Genomic DNA, 20,230 nt, shown 5'->3' with positions numbered 1-20,230 from the left:
CACACCTACTTCTCAAGACTCAGCTGCTTTTTCTCAGAATTCATGGCTCATACTCTTAAAATTAGGCACTCCTTTCTCTGCTTCCAAAGTATCCTGTCCATTCTCTAATAATAGCACCACACTGCTGTGGAGCTGTTCCCCCCTGCTTCCCCAATGGACTGTGAGCTACTAATCTTGGAGGCTTTGCATTTTTCCTCCTTGCTCTCACCCGCTTTCCTCTCCTGATATTCCTCCTGAATGTCACACAGTGATTGCTGTATGGGATATGGGAAGTACAAAATACATGTTTCTAGAAGCATGGGGAGGAAGGAAAAAGAAATGGAAAGAAGTACTCTTTCCAGATGATACCTTGGAAAATAGTAGATTATTAAGTTAACTTTTCTGCTGACAAAGGAATCTATAGCTCTTGGAATGAAGCATAAGATTAGGTTGGAAGGTAGTTATAAAACGGAGAGTTTTTATCTGAGGGGCACAAGGCTAAAACCAGATTTTGGATTCATAGCCAAATAAAACAAAATTAATGGATTTCACAAATTTGTGTATTCATATTTAAATATATACATATATTTTGACTGGGAAAACAAGATGAAGTGGGTGATTATTTATTTCTCTGAGATAATAAAAAACAAAACTTATTACCTACCATCACCATGTTTTCATAAAGGAAAGGCTAATTGTATGCCACCAAAAAGTATGAAAGGTAAATATCACATTAAAGAACTATTTTTGAGTAAATATAGTTATGTAAAATATATGTCAATATTATCTTTGTTTTTCCTTTTTTTTTTTTTCCCCTGAGGACAAGAGAGAAACTTCATAGATAAGGAACGATCTTCAGACAGGATTTTGGCAGAAAGAACTTTCAAAACTTCCTTTATATCCAAAGCAGGGATCTGACATTATCTCCTCAAGGTGAAATAACCTTCAATGGCCTGACATTTGCACAATGGCTTTCTTTTGGATTTGTCTGTAGTTCCAACTAATTACTTGAAAATATCTTTGCTATTTCCCTGCATCCTTCTGACTATATTATTTTATGACATTCTAATAAGAACCCAGCCTTCCCCACTGACCATATGTAAAAGTAGATATATTGTAATATTCTAATGGAAATGCTAACTTTATGTCAAAAAGTCAGGGTAGAGTTTGGAGGTCAGGCAAGATCAGAAAGAAAATAAGACACACACACTAGAAACCTTACCTTCTTGCTTCTCTTGTTAGAGGATTATGGGTTCTTATATGACAGGAAGGACCTGCATCGGAGGGACAAGGAATGAAATCGTGATGCTGGGTCTTGTAAACTCAGTGCAAAATCTCCTTTCTCTGAATCAGACTGAGGCTGAAATTATAGCATTTCCCATTTTTGCTAGCAAGTATATCAGGAATTTTTTTAAAAAGATTTATTTATTTATTTATTTATTTATTTATTTATTTATTTATTTGAGAGAGAGAGAGACTGAGACAGAGAGAGAGAATAGGCAGAGGGGCAGAAGGAGAGGGAGCTAAGCAGACTCCCTGCTGAGTCTAGAGCCTGATGCAGGGCTCTATCCCAGGACCCCAAGATCATGACAAGAGCCGAAATCAAGTCTCATGCTCAACCAACTGAGCCACCAAGGCACCTCGGTTAGGGATTGTTTTGAATACATGTAACAGAAACCCAGCCTCAGGAACAAGAGGTAATCCAACCACAGGCTGTCCAGAAATAAGCTGGATCAGCTAAAGTTCAAGTCTGTTAAAATCTGCTCCCTATTTGTGTCTTCACAATTTTATCAGTGCCCAGGCACGTGGAGATTTGCAATTTCATCTCCTCCAACCATCATCTATTCTTTAGATAGTTGATCCACTTCTAGCTCCCATTTGTGTCCCAGGCAGAAAGACAAAGGAAGCAGTAAAGAGGAAGAAGTAGAGTGAATATCAAGAAAACCAAAAGTTCCCCAGAAATCTTCCATTGACTCATTTTTATATCCCATTGTCCAGAACTGTGTCAAATGGCCATCCTTCAGTGCATGAGAAGCTGTGACACGCTTGTTTTTGCTTTGATGTCTCCCTGCCCCATTTGCTGCTAGCAAGAGTGGAGGGAGAATATGGATCTCGAGTGGAAAACTAGATCTGTCACACTAACCCATGGTATTATGTTTCTTTTTCCTTAAAAGCCCAAAGATTTTTGATGCAGAAATAGAACTCTATGATTTCATACGAAAAGTGTTCCTAACATTCCAGGATTCATCAGCATACATTTCTCTTATTCTCACTTTTCTAGGCCTATTTGCTGATGAACTGTAGTAGTTTAGGGTAAAAAAAATCCTAAAATCTCAGTCACATTGGACTTGTCTCCATTGTTCTCTTCACATTTAGTCAACTGCTATATTTAGCAAAATTGTTTGTTTTTCGTTGCTTTCCCCACCTCTTTTTACTCTCCAATCACTAAAGTGTGTAGGTGTTTATCTCTTTCCTTGGTTCTTACAAAGGCCTCTTGATGGAATGGAACTATCAGCATGCCCTCTTGTCCCTCCCTGGTCTACCCTGTACATTTCCATTTGAGTCCATCTTCCTGGACTTTGACATTTGTTATGCCATATATTTTTTGAAGATCTTCGTTGGCTTTCTCTTGTTATTGGCTGGATGAGTCATCATGAAAGTAATTGTTTGGTGAACTTAAATTTAGGGTTATCCCTCTAAAAACATCAACATTCCTTCCATCTTCCAATGGTTCTTTAAGACAGAGTGTAAATGTCTATTGTGAAGCCTTTCCTAATGTGCCCTAACAGAATGCATCAGTGAAATGAAAATAAAAATTAAGGATTAATTAGGACTAAGAAAACTATGTGTTAAGATAAATAATAATCATGTTTACCTAAAATGTAATCAAGGTCTGCATAAATCTGATGCTAGCAATAAATCTGATGTAACATAAATATGCTCTTGTCAAATATCCCTATGAAGAGTGAGGTAAATGCTTCCAGATATGGGTCGTTAAGTGATGGTCCCACCTCCTGACTTACTCTTCTGTTTCTTTATTCTTTTCTTTTCAATGTCCAACTAATGTTTAGTACTGATATTCTTTCTCAGTGATTTCTGTTACTGTTGCCTTTACACTGAGGTTGTTTGGCCTCTGTAATTTTCAGGTTGAGTACCCTTTTCTGGAACACTTCACCTTTTGCTCACCTTGTACTGCACTCTGCATTTTCTCTCAAGCCCTTTAGTTTTGGCTTTCTGGTTTTCTAAGGTGGTGTCTTTCAAAACAAGTAAAACCCATAGTAAAAACCACACACATACACACATACACACACACACACACACACACACACACACACACACACAAATACTTGAAATATAAGCTACTACTACTAAATCCACCTGGAATGCATTTGTATCTATGAAAGCCATGAGTTTACAACTAAATTCAAAAGGGGAAAAGTTATACAGTCAATTATACAATAGGGTTATAATTTTTAAAAAAGCTAAATATAATGCTATATCTGGCCTGTTCCTTCTACTGAATGTATACACATTTATACAGTATCAATCTGTACTTGTCTCTATCTTCAAAGTACAGAAGATTAAATGTAGAAAATTGTAAATCAAACCATACCAAAAATGCAAAGTACTAATCAACACAGGTGGTAATGCATTATAATCAGTTCAAAAGAGGGTCCAATAATTTATGCAAGACAGAGGATTAGCCAAATGTCCTAATAGGAAATCTGACTGAATAGATTTAATTCCTTATTTCTTAGGAGATAAAAATCTCTAAATGATTTGATAGTTTATAATGGAATAGAAAATGATATACACAAGTTTCCAATAATGCTAACACACAATGTGGGAAGAAGCATTGAGTTATGTGAAATTGTCATCTATTTGAAAGACTTGGGCTTAAAAAATTTCTATTGATGTAAAACAAGAAAAACATGATTATTAAATTTTTGGCCAATTTGATAAGAACTGGCTCAAGTTTTATTTCTTTTCTTTTTTTTTTTTTTTTATTTATGATAGTCACACACAGAGAGAGGGGCAGAGACACAGGCAGAGGGAGAAGCAGGCTCCATGCACCGGGAGCCCAATGTGGGATTCGATCCCGGGTCTCCAGGATCGCGCCCTGGGCCAAAGGCAGGCGCCAAACCGCTGCGCCACCCAGGGATCCCTGGCTCAAGTTTTAATTGTTTAAAGCAGAGTTATCCATTTTCATGCCCCATCCAAAGTTCATATAGTCAACAACACACCCTGTAACCTCAACAAGTTGAGACAATATCCTTATTTTTTAAGAGGAATTACTTGCTATTAATGTAACCTCAGGAAGATATGAAATAAAATCTAGAAATATTATCTTAATAATTTTGTTCCAGGTTTAAACTTTTTTTAAGAAAAATGTTTGGCTCAACATGAGAATTTGTCTGGTTTTAAAATCCTTGAAGCTCATTAGATTGGATTTTATTGAAATGTTTAGAAAAATTTGACTAAGATTCTAATCAATGTTTAAATGGTTGGATCTGATTTATTAAATTTACAAGTTTTGGTTTATTAGCTGTTTAAATGGTGTACAAATGTTTAGAGAAATTGCATTTGTTAGAGCTGTATGTTTAATAAATTGGGCATTAAACAAAGTATAAATAGCAGTGAGCAAATTTTTCACACACCCAAAATCTCTCAGGCAGAAAAAATTTAGAAATGCCTAGTGTGCTGCCATGCACATAGTAGATGTTAAATGATTTTTTTTATGAAGTTAACTGGTTCTTTCTAGGCAACCTTTTCTCCTATATTTTCTCCCATATGTAATTTTTCTCTCATATTTTCTCTCATGTACCAATTTCCACCTCAGATGTGGTTTTTGTGTCTTCTAGTCCTTGCTACTATTCACAGTAAATGGAGTATACTCTAAGAAGAACATAGGTGTTCCAGGTCAAGATTAACTTTCGGAAAACATAGCAGCCCCACCAAATGTGGGCTGGGAAAAACTTGATGTTCTTACTGACATTTTAGCAAGTCATATTGTAATTAACCTAAGCTATCATGCAACTAAAAATTCCTGGGGCTTCCACTGTGCCTTCTAGATTGAAGACAAGCACATTGTTTATGTGATGCATTTAACCATATTCCTCTGTGGCTATCACCACTCTAAGCACTTCAGTTTAAGTACTAATTATATACTGAAAAATACAGGAACACTCTTGTGGGGTGAAAATTCCCTTGAAGAGGACTTCGTCTGGAATGATTTAGGCTCACAAGGACCCCAATATCTGGAAGTGATGCTGTGGTGATGGCGGCAAGCAGTTGATGTAGTGGAAGGAAGAACATCTTGGAAATTTTCCTGTGGTAATCTGAGGTTGTAAATCATCGCATTTTGCTCTGGTCTATGTTAAGGATGACTGCTTTGCCCACCATTGCTTTAGCCTGGCTTGCCATCAAAATTCTGAGACTAGAGAGTTCCTAACCTATTTGACAGGTGACCTAAAGCCAGCATCCTGTATAGCTTGAGTATTTTAGACCAGGGAACACATCGCTTGACACATATTGCTATCCTGACTTTTGTTTCCATATCATCTTATGGAAGCAAATTAGAAAATATCAAAGACACATAACATATTGATTTATATTATCTTGACTTTGGAGACTCAAGCCTCATCTCCTCGTGGCATGTTTATCCTGATTTAGAAAATTGCAGCTTTCTATTCTAACTCTCAAGTCTATGTTGACTACCTCCTGTGCCAGATCCTCCTATACTAGGGATCCCCTATTCAAGCTATCCTAGTTTTGTGGCTCAGATATATTCCTTCATGGTGTAGTAGAAAGAAAGAGCGATCAAGCAGATGCATCTAGGAAGATATGATCACTCTCATTACCAATTTTCATTTTTAATGATGACGTTAACTCTGAAATATTTGTTATTTTCAACCAAACACAGATAACTTCCAACTCTTGGCTAGAAAACAATAAAAATGGTGGTGGTGATGATGATGATGACGACAATGCTGTAAGAGATTATATAGTACAGTGGTTAAGTCCGAAAGCCAGAAAACCTGTGTTTAAATCTATTTACAAGCTAAGACCTTGGACAAGTTAAGCAACCTCTCTCTGCTTTTATTTAAAATCTATAAAATAGGGGTAATAGTATCTATGTTACAGGGGGTGTTGTGGAAATTACTTGTGCATGGAAAACCGCCTGATACATGGTAAGTGTTCAGTGAACATCAGCTGTTATTAAAAGCTATTGAAGATGGGCCATATGATAAAGTTACATGTTACAAATGGACTGTCTTAGGTGATTTAAAGTCTTCTGCAGAAGTAGGGTTAGAAAAAGATTTGAATAATCTATTTTTCTGAATGTTTCTTGTTCTCATTTGTACTGTGTCCACTAAATTTGGTAAGTTAATGGCAACCACCTTGCCCATACAGCCAAAATATTCTGTAATCAGCTCTGCTATACCAATTTCATGAGTATTCAGCTTCTCAGCCCAGAATACAAATTGTGTAAAAAGTGCAGTGAATTCCAATTCACTTTTGATTGCAATGATCTGAACCAAACACGAAACCTAGTTGATCCAAGATGATTTGGGCTTTACAATTTTGCGCTTTACGTGGTCTGCACGCTCAAAACAGGAGTGTCTTTGAATTTAACATATTCTTCTTTTCAGAAAACAGAATTCTTTTAATTAAAAACGTTTTTAAAAATTTCAGTATGTGTAATTGTTAACACCTGCTATGTGTTACCAACAGATGTTTCTTACTTACCTAAGGGAACTGCTATAATTATTCTATAAGCTTATTGGAATGGCTTTTACCAAGATAGTTGGGAAACTTTAGTTGGTGACTTTGTATATAATATTTGGCTCTTTTTTTTTTTTTTTTTACTCTCTTACCCTACTGTTGTCAATTTCCACACAGCCTCCCAAGCCAGGCCCTCCAAAAGCAAAACTGTTCTTTTGGGGTACCAACACTTTTACAAAACTGGTCACACATATTTTAGTCTCTGTAAAAAGTTACTGAAATTAATTTATGTGTATTCTACAGTATTGTAAATTTTACTTCTGTTTTAGCAGCTAAAGCTTATAGCACGAAAGTCTTTTAAATGTAAAAGTGTATCTTTTAGATAGATAACATCCTTCTAACAGCTTGGCCTCAAAGGAAGCCAAAGTATAAATGAGAGTTGTCTTTATTTTTCTGACCATTTATAAGGTCTTCTAAGCACTACACTTTCTGAATTTTTCATTTATGATACTAATCACACAATTACCTACAGGCATGTGTTAAATATGACACTGGTTTCAGCCAAATAATGGGCCAATTGCAAACAATGAATAAAGAGAGGCAGCTCCATTTATAACCGCTGTTTCAACAGAGCTCTGTTGTAATCATAGTGATCTGAGGGTGACTCATTAATTAATTGATGTTCTTTTTTATTATGTGCTATTGAGTTAATGAGTAATTTGTGTGAGATAATTCTCTGAACACATTGATTACTTGAGATATTTTCTGGGACCTTCATACCAGTGACATGCTGAATAGGTAGACAATGGTATCGCTTCTGTGTGCTCATTATTTGTAGGTTGGAGATGAGTATAAACCAGCGCAAAGATACAATAAATTTTCTGGCATATGGAGGACCTAACTCAGCCCTATAGGGGGCTATCTGAATGCTCAGGGCAAGGCCTGTCACATAGTAGGTACTCAATTAATGTCAACTGAAATAATGCCCATATTAATATTTTGCTATTACCTTAACTCGCATTAAAATCACACTTAAGAAATATCTATAATGGTGTTTTAAAGAAACAGTAGTAATCAAAAGGCTTTTGCTAAAATTGTATTCTACGCTAATGGCCTATTACAATGAACATGCAGATTGTTTTTGCAACTTGCTGAAGTGAACGCTAAACATGTTTGGCCTATATCATTTCTATGAAATTGTTTAAGTGTCTGGTGAGAGTAGCTTGCTTTAAGTGATAGTTAAAAGGAAACCACTTGTGCACGGTATGTTTTACCACAGAGATAATTTTCAGCACCCTGTTTCATTTTAGGCGCAACATCTCTTCCCTGAAAATGTAGGATTTAGTTGAAGTTTTGTTTTAATTCATTATACAGAAAATAGGAAATTTGAAATTTTGTCTGATGACAGCAACACAGTTGCTTTCAGGAAGATCACTTGAAATTTGTGTAAATGTACAAGATTACACCCCGCGATTGCTACCTTCATTTTTGACAGTTTTATTTTCCCCACAAAAGTAAGTAACAATAAACTACTTAGCTCAGAAATCCTAAAAGTAACATTTGGAGAAAGTATTTGAGGTATTCTGTCTATGCTTGTTATGATTTATCTTTTCAAAGTAAATGTCCTTACACATTTTTATCCTTTTTTCAAGAGGACTCAATGTACACTTTCTAGATATCATCTTAGATTTTGCCAATTAAGCGCAATCAGAGTAAATACCCTTTTATTAAAAACATAAATCCAAATATAAAAAATGAATGAAAGAAAGAATCCAGCAGATATTTATTAAGCAAGATGAAAATGAAATTACAAACACTGGTCAGCTTTTAAACTCAGCCAGCACTCTAGAGGAGTGGAGGTGCCTGGTCCCTCATCGTAGGCAGCCTCTCTGAGATGCATGTTAGGAAGGGAGCTTTCACTGCTTGAGAAATCAAAGCTCCTTTAGAGGTGTCCTACTGGAGGCATCGGGCAACAAGCTAGGTGGCGTCAGGGCTACACAACACAAAGGGGAAAGTTGACAACAATTCGGGGACTTTGCGTAGTCAAGACAATTAGCTTAGTACTTCAGGTCAAAAATGCTACTATTTATGGGCAATTAGCTATAAAATAACCCATTTCTCTCTGGTTGCACAATTTCATGGAGATTAGAGATAATCTAAAGAGATTAAGGCCTTAATCTTCAATCCAGGTGAGTAATTTTGTTTGGAGTAAAAAGCATAAGAATTAATTCCCGAAGGATTTGGGAAAAGAAAAGGCAATAAAAACTTGTTTGGTTTTTGGGCAGCAATCCTAATTGAACAGCTTCCAGAAGCTAAGAGAAGTTTGTTCCCAATTTACAAGTATTTTAACATATTGATAAACATATGCAAACCATTTAAATCTAGCAAAGATCATTTGAGAAAGATACTGGCAATTACAATTTCACATCCACGATAATTTCAGACACTTCCTAATGGGGACTCAAAGGGCTGCTTAAGAAAACCACTTTTCACCTATCCCCCCCCCCCACCCTATCCCCCCACCTTTTGTTTGGTTTTGGTTTTGTTTTTGGCTATGCAAGTCTTATCATGAAACAAATGTAAGACTCTAAGGCTAAAATAATAATTATTTTATGGGCCCCAAATAGCTATTTTTGAAATTCTTTTCTTCGGTATGTCTCAAATCTGGGGGACATGTGACTTGAACATTCTTAACCATGAAGTATTTGTAAAAATACATATCATTCACTTTTCACAGAACCATTTCGTAAAAATGAGAAGCAACATCCAGATTCACATGCATGTCCATAATAAAGCTTTGTTTTAAAACAACTCAAATCCACACCAGCATTATTTTGTTTAATATTTTGGCCCCAAACCAAGAATTCAGGTATCATATTTAATTTTCATCTGCAATGCATATATTGGCAGGACAAAATATGTATGCAAATAACACAGGGAAATATTATTGTTTCCTATACAAGTGATCCAAAAACAAAAAAAAATAAAAATAAAAAATAAATCCCACAGCACTAAATTTGCTCTAGCAAAAATATGCTTCACTGTGCCTGTGTCGAATTAGATTTGTTGAAAAGTAGTTCTATTAGAGGGAGCAGAAGCAAAGAAGCAAAGTGTGAGCAACCCAGAAGAAGAAGGGATCATAGTCTTACTTTTATTTCCTTAATTGTAATTGAAATAACAGTCTCCATAATTTGTTTCTAGAAGACTTTCTTCTTTTTCATCTATCATGTTGGTAAGGGAATAATTTTTCACCCTTGAAAAAATGGAATGACAGATTTCAGCCTTAAGTGTGATATATTCTGAGATGGTAACTACTTAAAGAAGGCAGTAAGAGTAAGACACGTCAAACTTTTAAAGTCTTCACTTTTGAACATTAAAATAAGTGTCAGGTAAATACAGAAAAATATATAATCACCAGTTCTCAGCTCTTTGACAATCCCTTTTTTTTTTCTTCTAGAAGATTCTGTGAGAACTATGTTGCTCTGATCAAAAGTAAGCTCACTACTCAAATATCATCATAGCTTCAGTGTGCATTATCATAGTTTCAGTAGATTTGCACTCAAATCCTTTCAGTGCCAGAAATTTATCAAGCCATAAAGTTATTAAACCCTTAGCTCTTAGGGAGAAATCTGGGCAAAATTTGTACAAGAAGTTTATCGTTTTAAAATTATCTCATAATTGTGGTAACATTTGTCTAAAGTAACCCTTTGGAAAAATTTTACATGATACCCAAAGGCACTAGTTTACATAAGGGGTAAATGGCTGAAAAAAAAAAAAACAACAAATAAAACAAAGCCATTGTGTAGGAAAAGAGCACACACACACACACACAAAGGATATTAAAAGGATAACTGCTAAGCTTTAAAGTTATTCTAAAAATGGCACTTTTCACGTTGGTATAAAATGAAAGTGCTTTAAGATGAAATTTTTATGCATTTTTTTAAAGCTGATCTTTAACCCCCTGAAAATCGGGGGTTATAATGAGAACACTGATAGACTCTAAATCATAGTGGCAATAATAGTGGATGTTGCTAAAATGCTTTGTGTGTGTCTTCATTTTTTTTTTTTTTTAGTATTTTAATGTTGATAGACTTGCTTTATCTATATGTGTATCATTAGTGAGATTTGCTCTTCAATTCTTTACTAGAAAGTTACAGCTCATTTAAAATAGCTGGTAGATACAGAAAGCATAAATATACAGTAAGTTTAAACACTGATTGTACTAAATGCAACAATACAAAGAAGCAAACAGAACACAAATGGTAACACAATAAAACTGTATTACATTTGTGCTTCAAATATTACAATACATTATATACAATAGTCGAAAATAAACATCTCATGCCAAGTGACACAAAAACGAATAGCAAGCAAAAAAATCCAGCAATATGTACATTACTTTTTTTTTTTTAATAATAAACATTCAACTCTGAACTGGGGCAATTTCACTACATACAGATGCAGTCCGCCTTTTATTCCATATAACCATCCTGCTTTCCTATATCTACGCTATTCAGTCGGTTCCTGTGTCAATTCTTATATACATGTGGAGCAAAAAAGATAAAAGAATGTAGTGCTTTGTATTCTTAATGGGGTGATGTTGATACATCAGCGGACCTGGGGTGCATAACCTTCTTTCATTAAACCTTCTTCGTAGTCCGTCTGGCAGAGGATCATGTTATTCTTTAGGAAAAATTTGTCTCCAACACAAAATCTGAAATATTTTAAAAAATAAAATGTGTTAAGATCATTTCACTCCAATCTACAGATTTGAAGATTTCTTTTCCTCAAAATAATGTCACATGGTAATTCCCTGAGTTTGAAAGCTTAGTTTAGAAAGTTACCTTTATTGTTGAAATTAAACCATGTAGGTCATTAAATGAAACATTGCACACAAAATTTGAAATCCTACATTTATATATAAACAGCACAGGAAAATCGAGAAGAACACCTCGAGCAGCAGAGGTGATGTTTATCACAACTTTGGAAAGAAAAAAAGAATAATTAATCTATATTTACAGTCATTAAAATAAAAGAAAGAATGTTAACAATATTTCATTGCAGTGATTCCGGAAGGTTTCCCATTGGCCATTTATTCACTTTATTAAAAAAAAAAAAAGTAAAAGGCATTAAAATGTATCAAACAATTAGAAAGTGGCCCATTTTAAAGCTTCCCATTTAAAGCTTCCTTTTACTCTCTGTTATTAAAATGTGATTAAATTCTAGTAATCTGGAAGTGATTGTTGTGAAGGAAAAGTTGTTTTAGCATCAGACTCTGATGCTTGGCCATATTCCTTTGTTTGTGGCAAGTTCACCAACTATGAAATATTAAATGTCATTTTTTAGCGCACTTCCAATTAAACCAAAGGGAATAACCTGAATGAACTTCTTAATATTGATGTGATAAATAAACTAGTTTCCAGTAGCTAATTATGTATTTTATTCTATAAAGCATTGTTTAATGTGCAAGATTGTAATGTTTTTAATAAGTGCTCTTTTTGTATAATTTCCCAGCGGTGACACATTGGACACAATTAAGGTCAGAAATAAATGCTCGTGCTGTTTCCAGTACATTTAACAATAAAGTAACTCTGGGGAGATCTGTATATATTTTTAATTGTAACAATTTAACCTTCAGACAGCAGTGTCTAGTAGAGTTGACCCAGTAAAACTACTTGTAATTATACAAGTTGACCTCACTGAACTTTGATAGTGGTCTCTCTTTATCAGATAGTCAATTTCGAATGATGTTCAAGCAGAAATCTTAGTGGATAGATTAAATTGTGTAGTGAAAGCAACCCTTTAATGTTTTGTGAAGTTGAAGGTTTAAATGAGGAGCAGTTGGACTGATTTACATTTGCAAAGATTGGAATGCTAGACAAACAGTGAACCTATTTATTTTCCAACTGGGTAGCTTTGGAAATTTATCCTTATTCTAGCTAAGTAGATAGAGGGGAAAATAGTGTAATAAAAAAAGTAGATTGAAAAGAATTAGCTTTCCTCTTAAAGGAAGATTGGTCTGTTTATTTGTGGAATTTACTTTTTTTTTTCCCCAGGATTACTGCCTGCTGATGATGTTGGATTGAAAGTACAAAGTAAGCGTTGATCTTGAAGTCCTGGAGTTTGTGGTCAGGGCTATTGGATAGAATGAACATTCAAGTTTGAACCTTAAGTATATCTTCTTTTTATTAGTTGCTAACTATAAACTTTAAATATTGTGCTTAAAAAGCGGTGTGTGAGTAAACCAGTTTTTGTAGATTATCCTGATCATTAAGATATGATGAAAAAAGGTAATATTTCTTCTGTTTGACAAACTAAGTAGCCAAATTAGATATATATATTTTATGTGAAATTCCATAAAATAGCATGTAGTATATATCTCACTACTCTTCAAAACTTTCAATTTCTATTACTGTTGAAAATAATTTGAACCAAAAAGCTAATGATAAAATAGCACATATAAATAAATAAATTCAACAAATACTCTTGTGTTCTAGCTAATATTACTAATTTTTTTTCTTTATAAAAAATCAACTGAATTGGAAATACTCATTCAACTCCATATTGTCTAAAATTTTGCTTTAATTTTCTAACAAGCCCCCAAATTCTATTCACAATAAAAAAAAAACCCTCATTTTTTTTTTTAGAAGTATGCTCTATTTAGGGCTTGAACTCACTACCCAGAGATAAAGAGTCACATGTTCTACCAACTGAGCCAGCCAAGTACCCCAAATAAAACATTTTTTTTTTTTTTGTCATGTGAAGTTACATCATTCTTACCTTCAGAAGTCTTGGAGTTTAGATAATTTTTGTTTGCAGATTAATATATTCAGAGTAATTATCATAAGAAAAGTATTGAACCAAGAGCCTGGGGACCAAATCTTGTGCCCTGATGCTACCCAATGCAAGTTATAGGGTACATTTCATACTTTCTCTGAGTCAACTCTGTGTGGGTAAGATAAAACAGCTACATCACTGGATTGTAGGGATGTTAAAATAAGAAGTATATGAGAGGCTGAGAGGTATATTGCAGTGAATAGAGTTCAAATCCCAACCTTCCACTTAAGATATTGAAGATGAAACTTCATTTTTTCTTATCTTTAATGTAAGTGACTTTTCTAAGTGTGTGGTAATTTTTTTTTTTAATTTATTTATGATAGTCACAGAGAGAGAGAGAGAGAGGCACAGACATAGGCAGAGGGAGAAGCAGGCTCCATGCACCGGGAGCCCGACGTGGGATTCGATCCCGGGTCTCCAGGATCGCGCCCTGGGCCAAAGGCAGGCGCCAAACCGCTGCGCCACCCAGGGATCCCTCTAAGTGTGTGGTAAAAAGTAGAAATGAAGTATGTGAAGCCTTACCTCAATGTTTGGAGTATGAATAAATAAAATAGCCACCTTTTGCACAGTACTTACCATGTGCTAATGCTAAGCATGTATATGCATGATCACTTTTATTCCTTATGTTCAACTGAGAAAGTAAATATTTTTTTTTTCAGATGAAAAACCTAAGGCTTCCTCCCAGAATTAAAAAAAAAAATCTGCCAAGGCTCCATAGCTAGAATGTGTATGATAGAGGAAGGAAAGGGACTCTGGTCTCTTTGGCCTCAAGACCCATGCTTTACGTGAAGGCAGTAAAGCATAAGGCTATGAAGTTAATACAGGTTTTTTTTTGTATTGCTAAGATTCCTTTGCATAACTTTAAAAAATGTCTGCCTATCATTCAATGAGAGGTTGGTAATTCATCAATGAGAAGTTTGGAATCATCTAAAATATTCCTACCTAAAATATTTTGTTGCTAATGTTGTCAACTGCACAAAGTACATTTTATGTGCATTTCAATTCATATTGAAAGGTCAAGACAAAACAGACCATGAGCGAGAAATGTCACACTTACACATATACCTTAAAACAGTTTTGAAAACTATGGTTAAAGCAGGTTATAACTGCTTTGTGATTAGGATTGATATACTCTTTTTTAAAAAGATTTATTTATTTATTTGAAAGAGAGAGAAAGAAAGAGAGTGCAGGGGGAGAGGCAAAGGGAGAGGGAGAGAGAAACCCAAGCAGACTCTGAGCTAAGCACAGAGCCCATTGTAAGGCTCAATCTCACGACCTTGAGATCAGGACCTGAGCCAAAATCAAGAATTGGTCCCTTAACCAACTGGGCCATCCAGGTGCCCTTGGATTGGTATACTCCTTTAAAAGGTTCTGTATATAAACATGAGAAATAGCAATGCAGATGTTAGATGCTTAACAAGATAATCTATAACTGACTTTGTGAGAAAGGCTAATTTCCAGTGTTATGAGCTTCTTATGAGATTTAACATTGGCAGAAAAAAATACTATAGAAGCACTGATGGGGCAGCCCGGGTGGCTCAGCAGTTTAGCGCCTGCCTTTGGCCTGGGGCATGATCCTGGAAACCCAGGATCGAGTCCCATATCAGGCTCCCTGCATGGAGCCTGCTCCTCCCTCTGCCTGTGTCTCTGCCCGCCCCCTTCCCCCCGCCATATTTCATGAATGGATGAATAAAATCTAAAAAAAGAAAAAGCAGTGATGGCCAGAGGATACTGTAAATATGTTAATATTACAGGCTAAAATTCCTGAAAATAATCTTCCTTGGAATCTAATTCTAATTGCTTGTGGTGTAGTTAGTTCAATTAATTGTGCCTTCATTAAAAAAAAAAAAAAGTATGTAAAGTAATAAAAAGATGCCCAATCGGATTACTGTCATTTAATCTTGATGTTTTGGAGTTAATAATAGATATAATTTCCAGATATTTTGGAGTGATTCTAATTGGACTCATACAGTCTTAGAAACGAGACATATAGAAAATAAATAAAATTAATGAATCATTTTTATAAAATATGAGGCTTAGAGTGGTTTTAAGCAGGTTATCCAAAGCCGCTGCAAAGAAGCCTCTATTTGTAACCTCCTGTTCACATCCTTTCTAAGAATGAAAATGTTAACTTAGTCATCTTATATCCCTGAGGTCAGTGGCTATCAATTATAATTAATTCCACAATATTTAAAAAAAAATGGAGGGTGGGGGGGGAGGTGGGGTGGAGGAGATCAAGTCCATATTCCAAATGTCTCTATTTTCTATTTAGCATCCTCAGTTACTAGAGATGAAGATTTTGATACTGTACTTTGTTTTCAGTAAGAGGTACTGATTATATACGTAACATCCCACCCCTATAAACTGTGAACACATCTACTCGCTTCTCCCAAAGATAGTCCAGCTTTCATTACATACTTCATTCCTAATCACTTATTCTGCACCAATTTATACTACCCACATCCCGAACCCTGCTGTAAATTATTCAAAGTCTACCTTGCTTAACTTCACCATATCTATTTCCATTTATGTCTGCCCAGTCAGGAAATAAAATACCCCTCTTGAAAGAGTTCAGGGCCCTCCTATCAGCTCTTAGTCCAGAGACTAAACCCAGACTGTCTGGGTTCTCATTTCTGAGTCTACCATTTTCTGCCTGTGTTCTCTGGGGCAAGTTACTTAAATTTTCTGTACTTCAGTGACTTCATCTGTAAAATGAAGCTAATAATAGTACCTCATTATATTGAGTACTAAGTGAGCAGATGTAAGACAGAACAGGGTCTGGTGTACGATCAGCACTATATAAGAATTCTGTTGTCATTATTATTTGTTAATGAAAGTTCTTTCACCTTTGTTTAAGCCATTCCTTAACCAGAACTATTTCTCCCTTTTTTCCATCTGTTTAAATTATAAAAATTCTTTTTTAAAAAGGTTTTTAATTTAATTTATTCATGAGAGACACAGAGAGAGAGGCAGAGACATAGGCAGAGAGAGAAGCAGGCTCTCTATGGGGACCCCGATGTGGGACTCGATCCCAGGACCCTGGGATCAACTACCTGAGCCGAAGCTAGACACTCAACTACTGAGCCACTCAGGTGCCCCTAAATTTTAAAAATTCTTTAGTTTCCATTCTTTCCATCAATATTCCCTGACCATGCCAACTCATTCTGATCTTTCCCAAAGCACTTATTTATCGGTGTATCATTTACTTTGGTATTTCAGATGTTCTCATGAATAGGTAACAAGTCTCCCAATCTGGACTGCAGTGCTGAGGTAAGTGCCTATGAGTTATGGTTCTTTTGAACCTTTCGAAATACCACCATAGATTGTACCACCACTTGAGCTGGGTGGTCAGTAAATATTGGTTAAGGCAGATTTATTCCAGAACCAACTAGCTTTAAGTAACAATGGTATTTTAGATAATTTGAATTTGTGTTCATTTTGACTTTAATTCATTGACTTCCACCTTTCCAATTTTACCTCCTCCTGATCCTCATGCCATTCCCTCCCTTTCCATATCCCTTCCAAACTCTAATCTCTGAGCACTCTGAGCTACTTTTCATTTCCTGCACACATTAAATGCTTTCACACTTCCATTCCTTGCATGATGCTCCATCTGTCTGGAAAACCCTTTTCTCACTGCTCCTTGGCTTCCTCATCTTCCCTAACCCCCACCAGACATAATTCTTACATTCCAAACAGTCCTGGGAAGTTCTCTTTTAAAACCTGACACATCAGCCCTTTGATGCTTCTCTAAGACTTCAACATGGACAGACCTCTCTTCCCTCTGTATAGATCTGTTTATCATTGATGATACTCTTCTGTTAGTCTTTGATGTTTCATCTATCCCATAGCTCTGAGTATCTCTAAGAGAGAAATTAGTTTTTATTCATCTTTCTTTCCAGAGCCTAGCCCAGTGCTTTTATTCTTTAAGGTTATACAGTCCTACGTATGTGAGGCAATTTCCTTACAAATGAACATGGTTCTTTCCTTTTCTTATACAACCATCATTTAGTTTTACAGAATTTTCTAAGGAGGAGGGGCTTAGTCATCTTTAAGATATTAACCTATTACCCAGAATTTTCCAGTTCTGAGTGAGATTCAAGTGATCATCCAAGATTCTCAAAATAACATTCCTCTGCTTCTCTTAATATAGAAAAACTTTAGATTTCTAATTCAGGGTTCACATCTTTAGCCATACCCATCTAAAAAAAAAAGAGCAAAGAGGGTAAGGACAAGAAACAACCAATCCTGAAAAGTTATTTTTACTACCATTTTTGAAACATTCAGAAATGCTTTAGATATTAATGATGTTTTGATTTACAAGTGAAGATGAAATGACTGCTAAATAAAATTCATAAGCATTTATAATGCCACAATTTCAGATGTCAATAAAGTTTACTTAAGGGAAAGTGCCTATAAATTACCTATTTGCTTTGTGTTTTACTTGAAAATGTGCAATGCTATCATAATGATTTGGCTACTGGAAGTATAGTCATGTGGCATATGGCTTTATTGGAGAGGATTTCCCCAGCAAATGTCAAAGTAAAAAGAAAATCTCCTGTGTTGAAAACCTTCTGTATTCAGAGTAACAAAATTTGTCTGCTCTGCTTGACTGATGGAGATTAGCTGACTTCTTGCATTAAAGAAGTTTGTCTTGTAGGGGCTGAAGTGACAAGACAATAACTAAGTGCTAATTGTGCATAACCAGCACTAAAGATATGCAGTGCCATTATGGCATGTAATAAATGAAGCGAACACGGAAATATATTAGGTACTTTAATAATGATACTAGAATAGTATTTTGCAGCAATAAGAATGTGAACAGTTTTAGAGTCAGAATTTAGGAGTGTTTGTCTTACTTGACTGAGTTCTACGGAGAAGATAGACTTAATTGTGAATGCAACTTTTTATTTCAATGGTGAAATAAAATTGATATATGATTTGTAAATAGCATTAACAACCTACAATTACTTTGCATCATAATAGAATTTAGGCTGGGCTTAGCACTTGAGTGATGTTTTAATTTTCTGTGTAGAACACGGATAAAATAGGGGAGCCTGCCCTAATGGAAAAATGGACAAAGGGCATAAACAGCAGTTCCCTAAAAGAAGAAATATCAAAGGGCCACTAGAAATCAAATAAATACTAATTAAAAATTATAATGGGATACCATCTTTGATCCCTCAGGGTGACAGGGATTTCTTTTTAAGTAATCATCCCAGTGTTAGAGTGAATGTAAGAATACATAGCTTTTACATTTCTGGTGTGAGAATAATTGGTATAACTGTTCTGGAGAGCATTTTAACAACATATAACATAAGCCTTTAAACAGTTATATGTTTTGTCTGATTAATTGTGATCCTGTGAATTTATCCCGACACAGGCTTGAATACTCTTTGTTTATAAAGTCCATATTATGTTGACAATATTGATAATAGGAAAATGTGAAGAAATAGCCTACACATCTGACGATAAAGGACCGATTTAAAATATGAAGCTCCATTCATAAAACAGAACATGAGAAAGCTTAAAATATCTTAAAAGAATTTGTAAGGGCAAGTGAAAAAGCATACTACATTAAATGAAAAAGTTCAAATATCAAACATTAGGCTTCTCCCCTGTTTTTTTTTTCTTTAAACAGCTCAAATGTATTATAAAATATATGCTATAATGTCATTTGTCATATGTGCATAAGAAAACATATGGCAAGCTATACACCAAAATATTAAAATACTTCTTTTAGAATACTGAGATATGGGACAATATGATTCTTTGCCTTTTTCTATTTTCTAAAATTTCTACCATGAATATGTACTCTTTTATAAGTAGGAAAGCAGTAAATTTTGTTCTTGCATAAAGATAACTGAATTGTTAGTAGATCAATATGACAAATAGACGGAAGAATTCTAGATTTACTTTTTATATCTCTTTAAAATATATACACATACATGTACACATGCATATAAATGTCTATATGAATGTGTGGATATTTATGTCCATGTATCTATACCCTTACACATATATTTGCCAATTTATTTTTTTGCTAAAAGTCACCATAGACTGAGTTAACCTGCTTTGAGTACAAAAGTTTGTTGGGAAGACTCAAGGTGTTGTATCATGACTTCCTAAATTATTTCCTGGATGAATTAGATATTGTAAGGTATACTGGGCACTACTCTGAACATCTACATCTAGCAGGAAATATTATTGAGGTATATCTTTTTTTGAGATATATATCTTGTGTAAAAACCAAGTTAATGGAATATTATTTGGTAAGAGTAAATTGAGTAAATTACAATAAGTATCAAAACAAAAGCGCTTCTTTTTTAGAGGCAATTGTGTTCCTGGTATTTAATAAAAGGATTTCATTTAATTTCCAAAATCTGTAAGATAGGTATTAGTGTCTCCATTGTCAGGGGGTGGAAACCAATCTCAGAGATTAAGTAACAGATTCAAGATGTCATAGCTAATATATGATGGCATGGGAATTTGAATCCAGTTCTCCCTGTAAACATCATGTTCTTTCTACTACTTTATACAGGATTTCATAAGAAGATGCTGCACTGAGTAGGAAAGCAGGGCAAATCATAGTAACTGAGAACTTGGTGAAACTAATATATCTTGATTATATACTATGTCCAGCTGTTGTCACACTCACATTGAATATATTTTCATTAACACCCCCCAG

At 34.9% G+C, this 20,230-nt stretch overlaps 1 protein-coding gene across 11 annotated transcripts in view; it reads right to left on the bottom strand.

Annotated features, from left to right (window-relative positions):
• Window positions 1-8,464: 8,464 nt before the first annotated feature.
• The window catches only part of LMO3 (LIM domain only 3), a 56,055-nt gene continuing 44,289 nt past the window's right edge, over window positions 8,465-20,230 (bottom strand). For all 11 annotated transcript variants that reach the window (XM_077870924.1, XM_077870920.1, XM_077870915.1 and 8 more), the window contains one exon: window positions 8,465-11,419. In XM_077870924.1, the coding sequence (XP_077727050.1) occupies window positions 11,314-11,419 (106 nt within the window). In that variant the 3' untranslated portion in view covers window positions 8,465-11,313. The remainder of the gene's footprint in view (window positions 11,420-20,230) is intronic.

The sequence above is a fragment of the Canis aureus genome, chromosome 25 (assembly GCF_053574225.1).
Source record: "Canis aureus isolate CA01 chromosome 25, VMU_Caureus_v.1.0, whole genome shotgun sequence".
In the NCBI taxonomy this organism is placed as follows: Eukaryota; Metazoa; Chordata; class Mammalia; order Carnivora; family Canidae; genus Canis; species Canis aureus.
The sequence above is the reverse complement of the archived record's forward strand: the minus strand, read 5'-3'. Positions and strand labels throughout refer to the sequence as shown.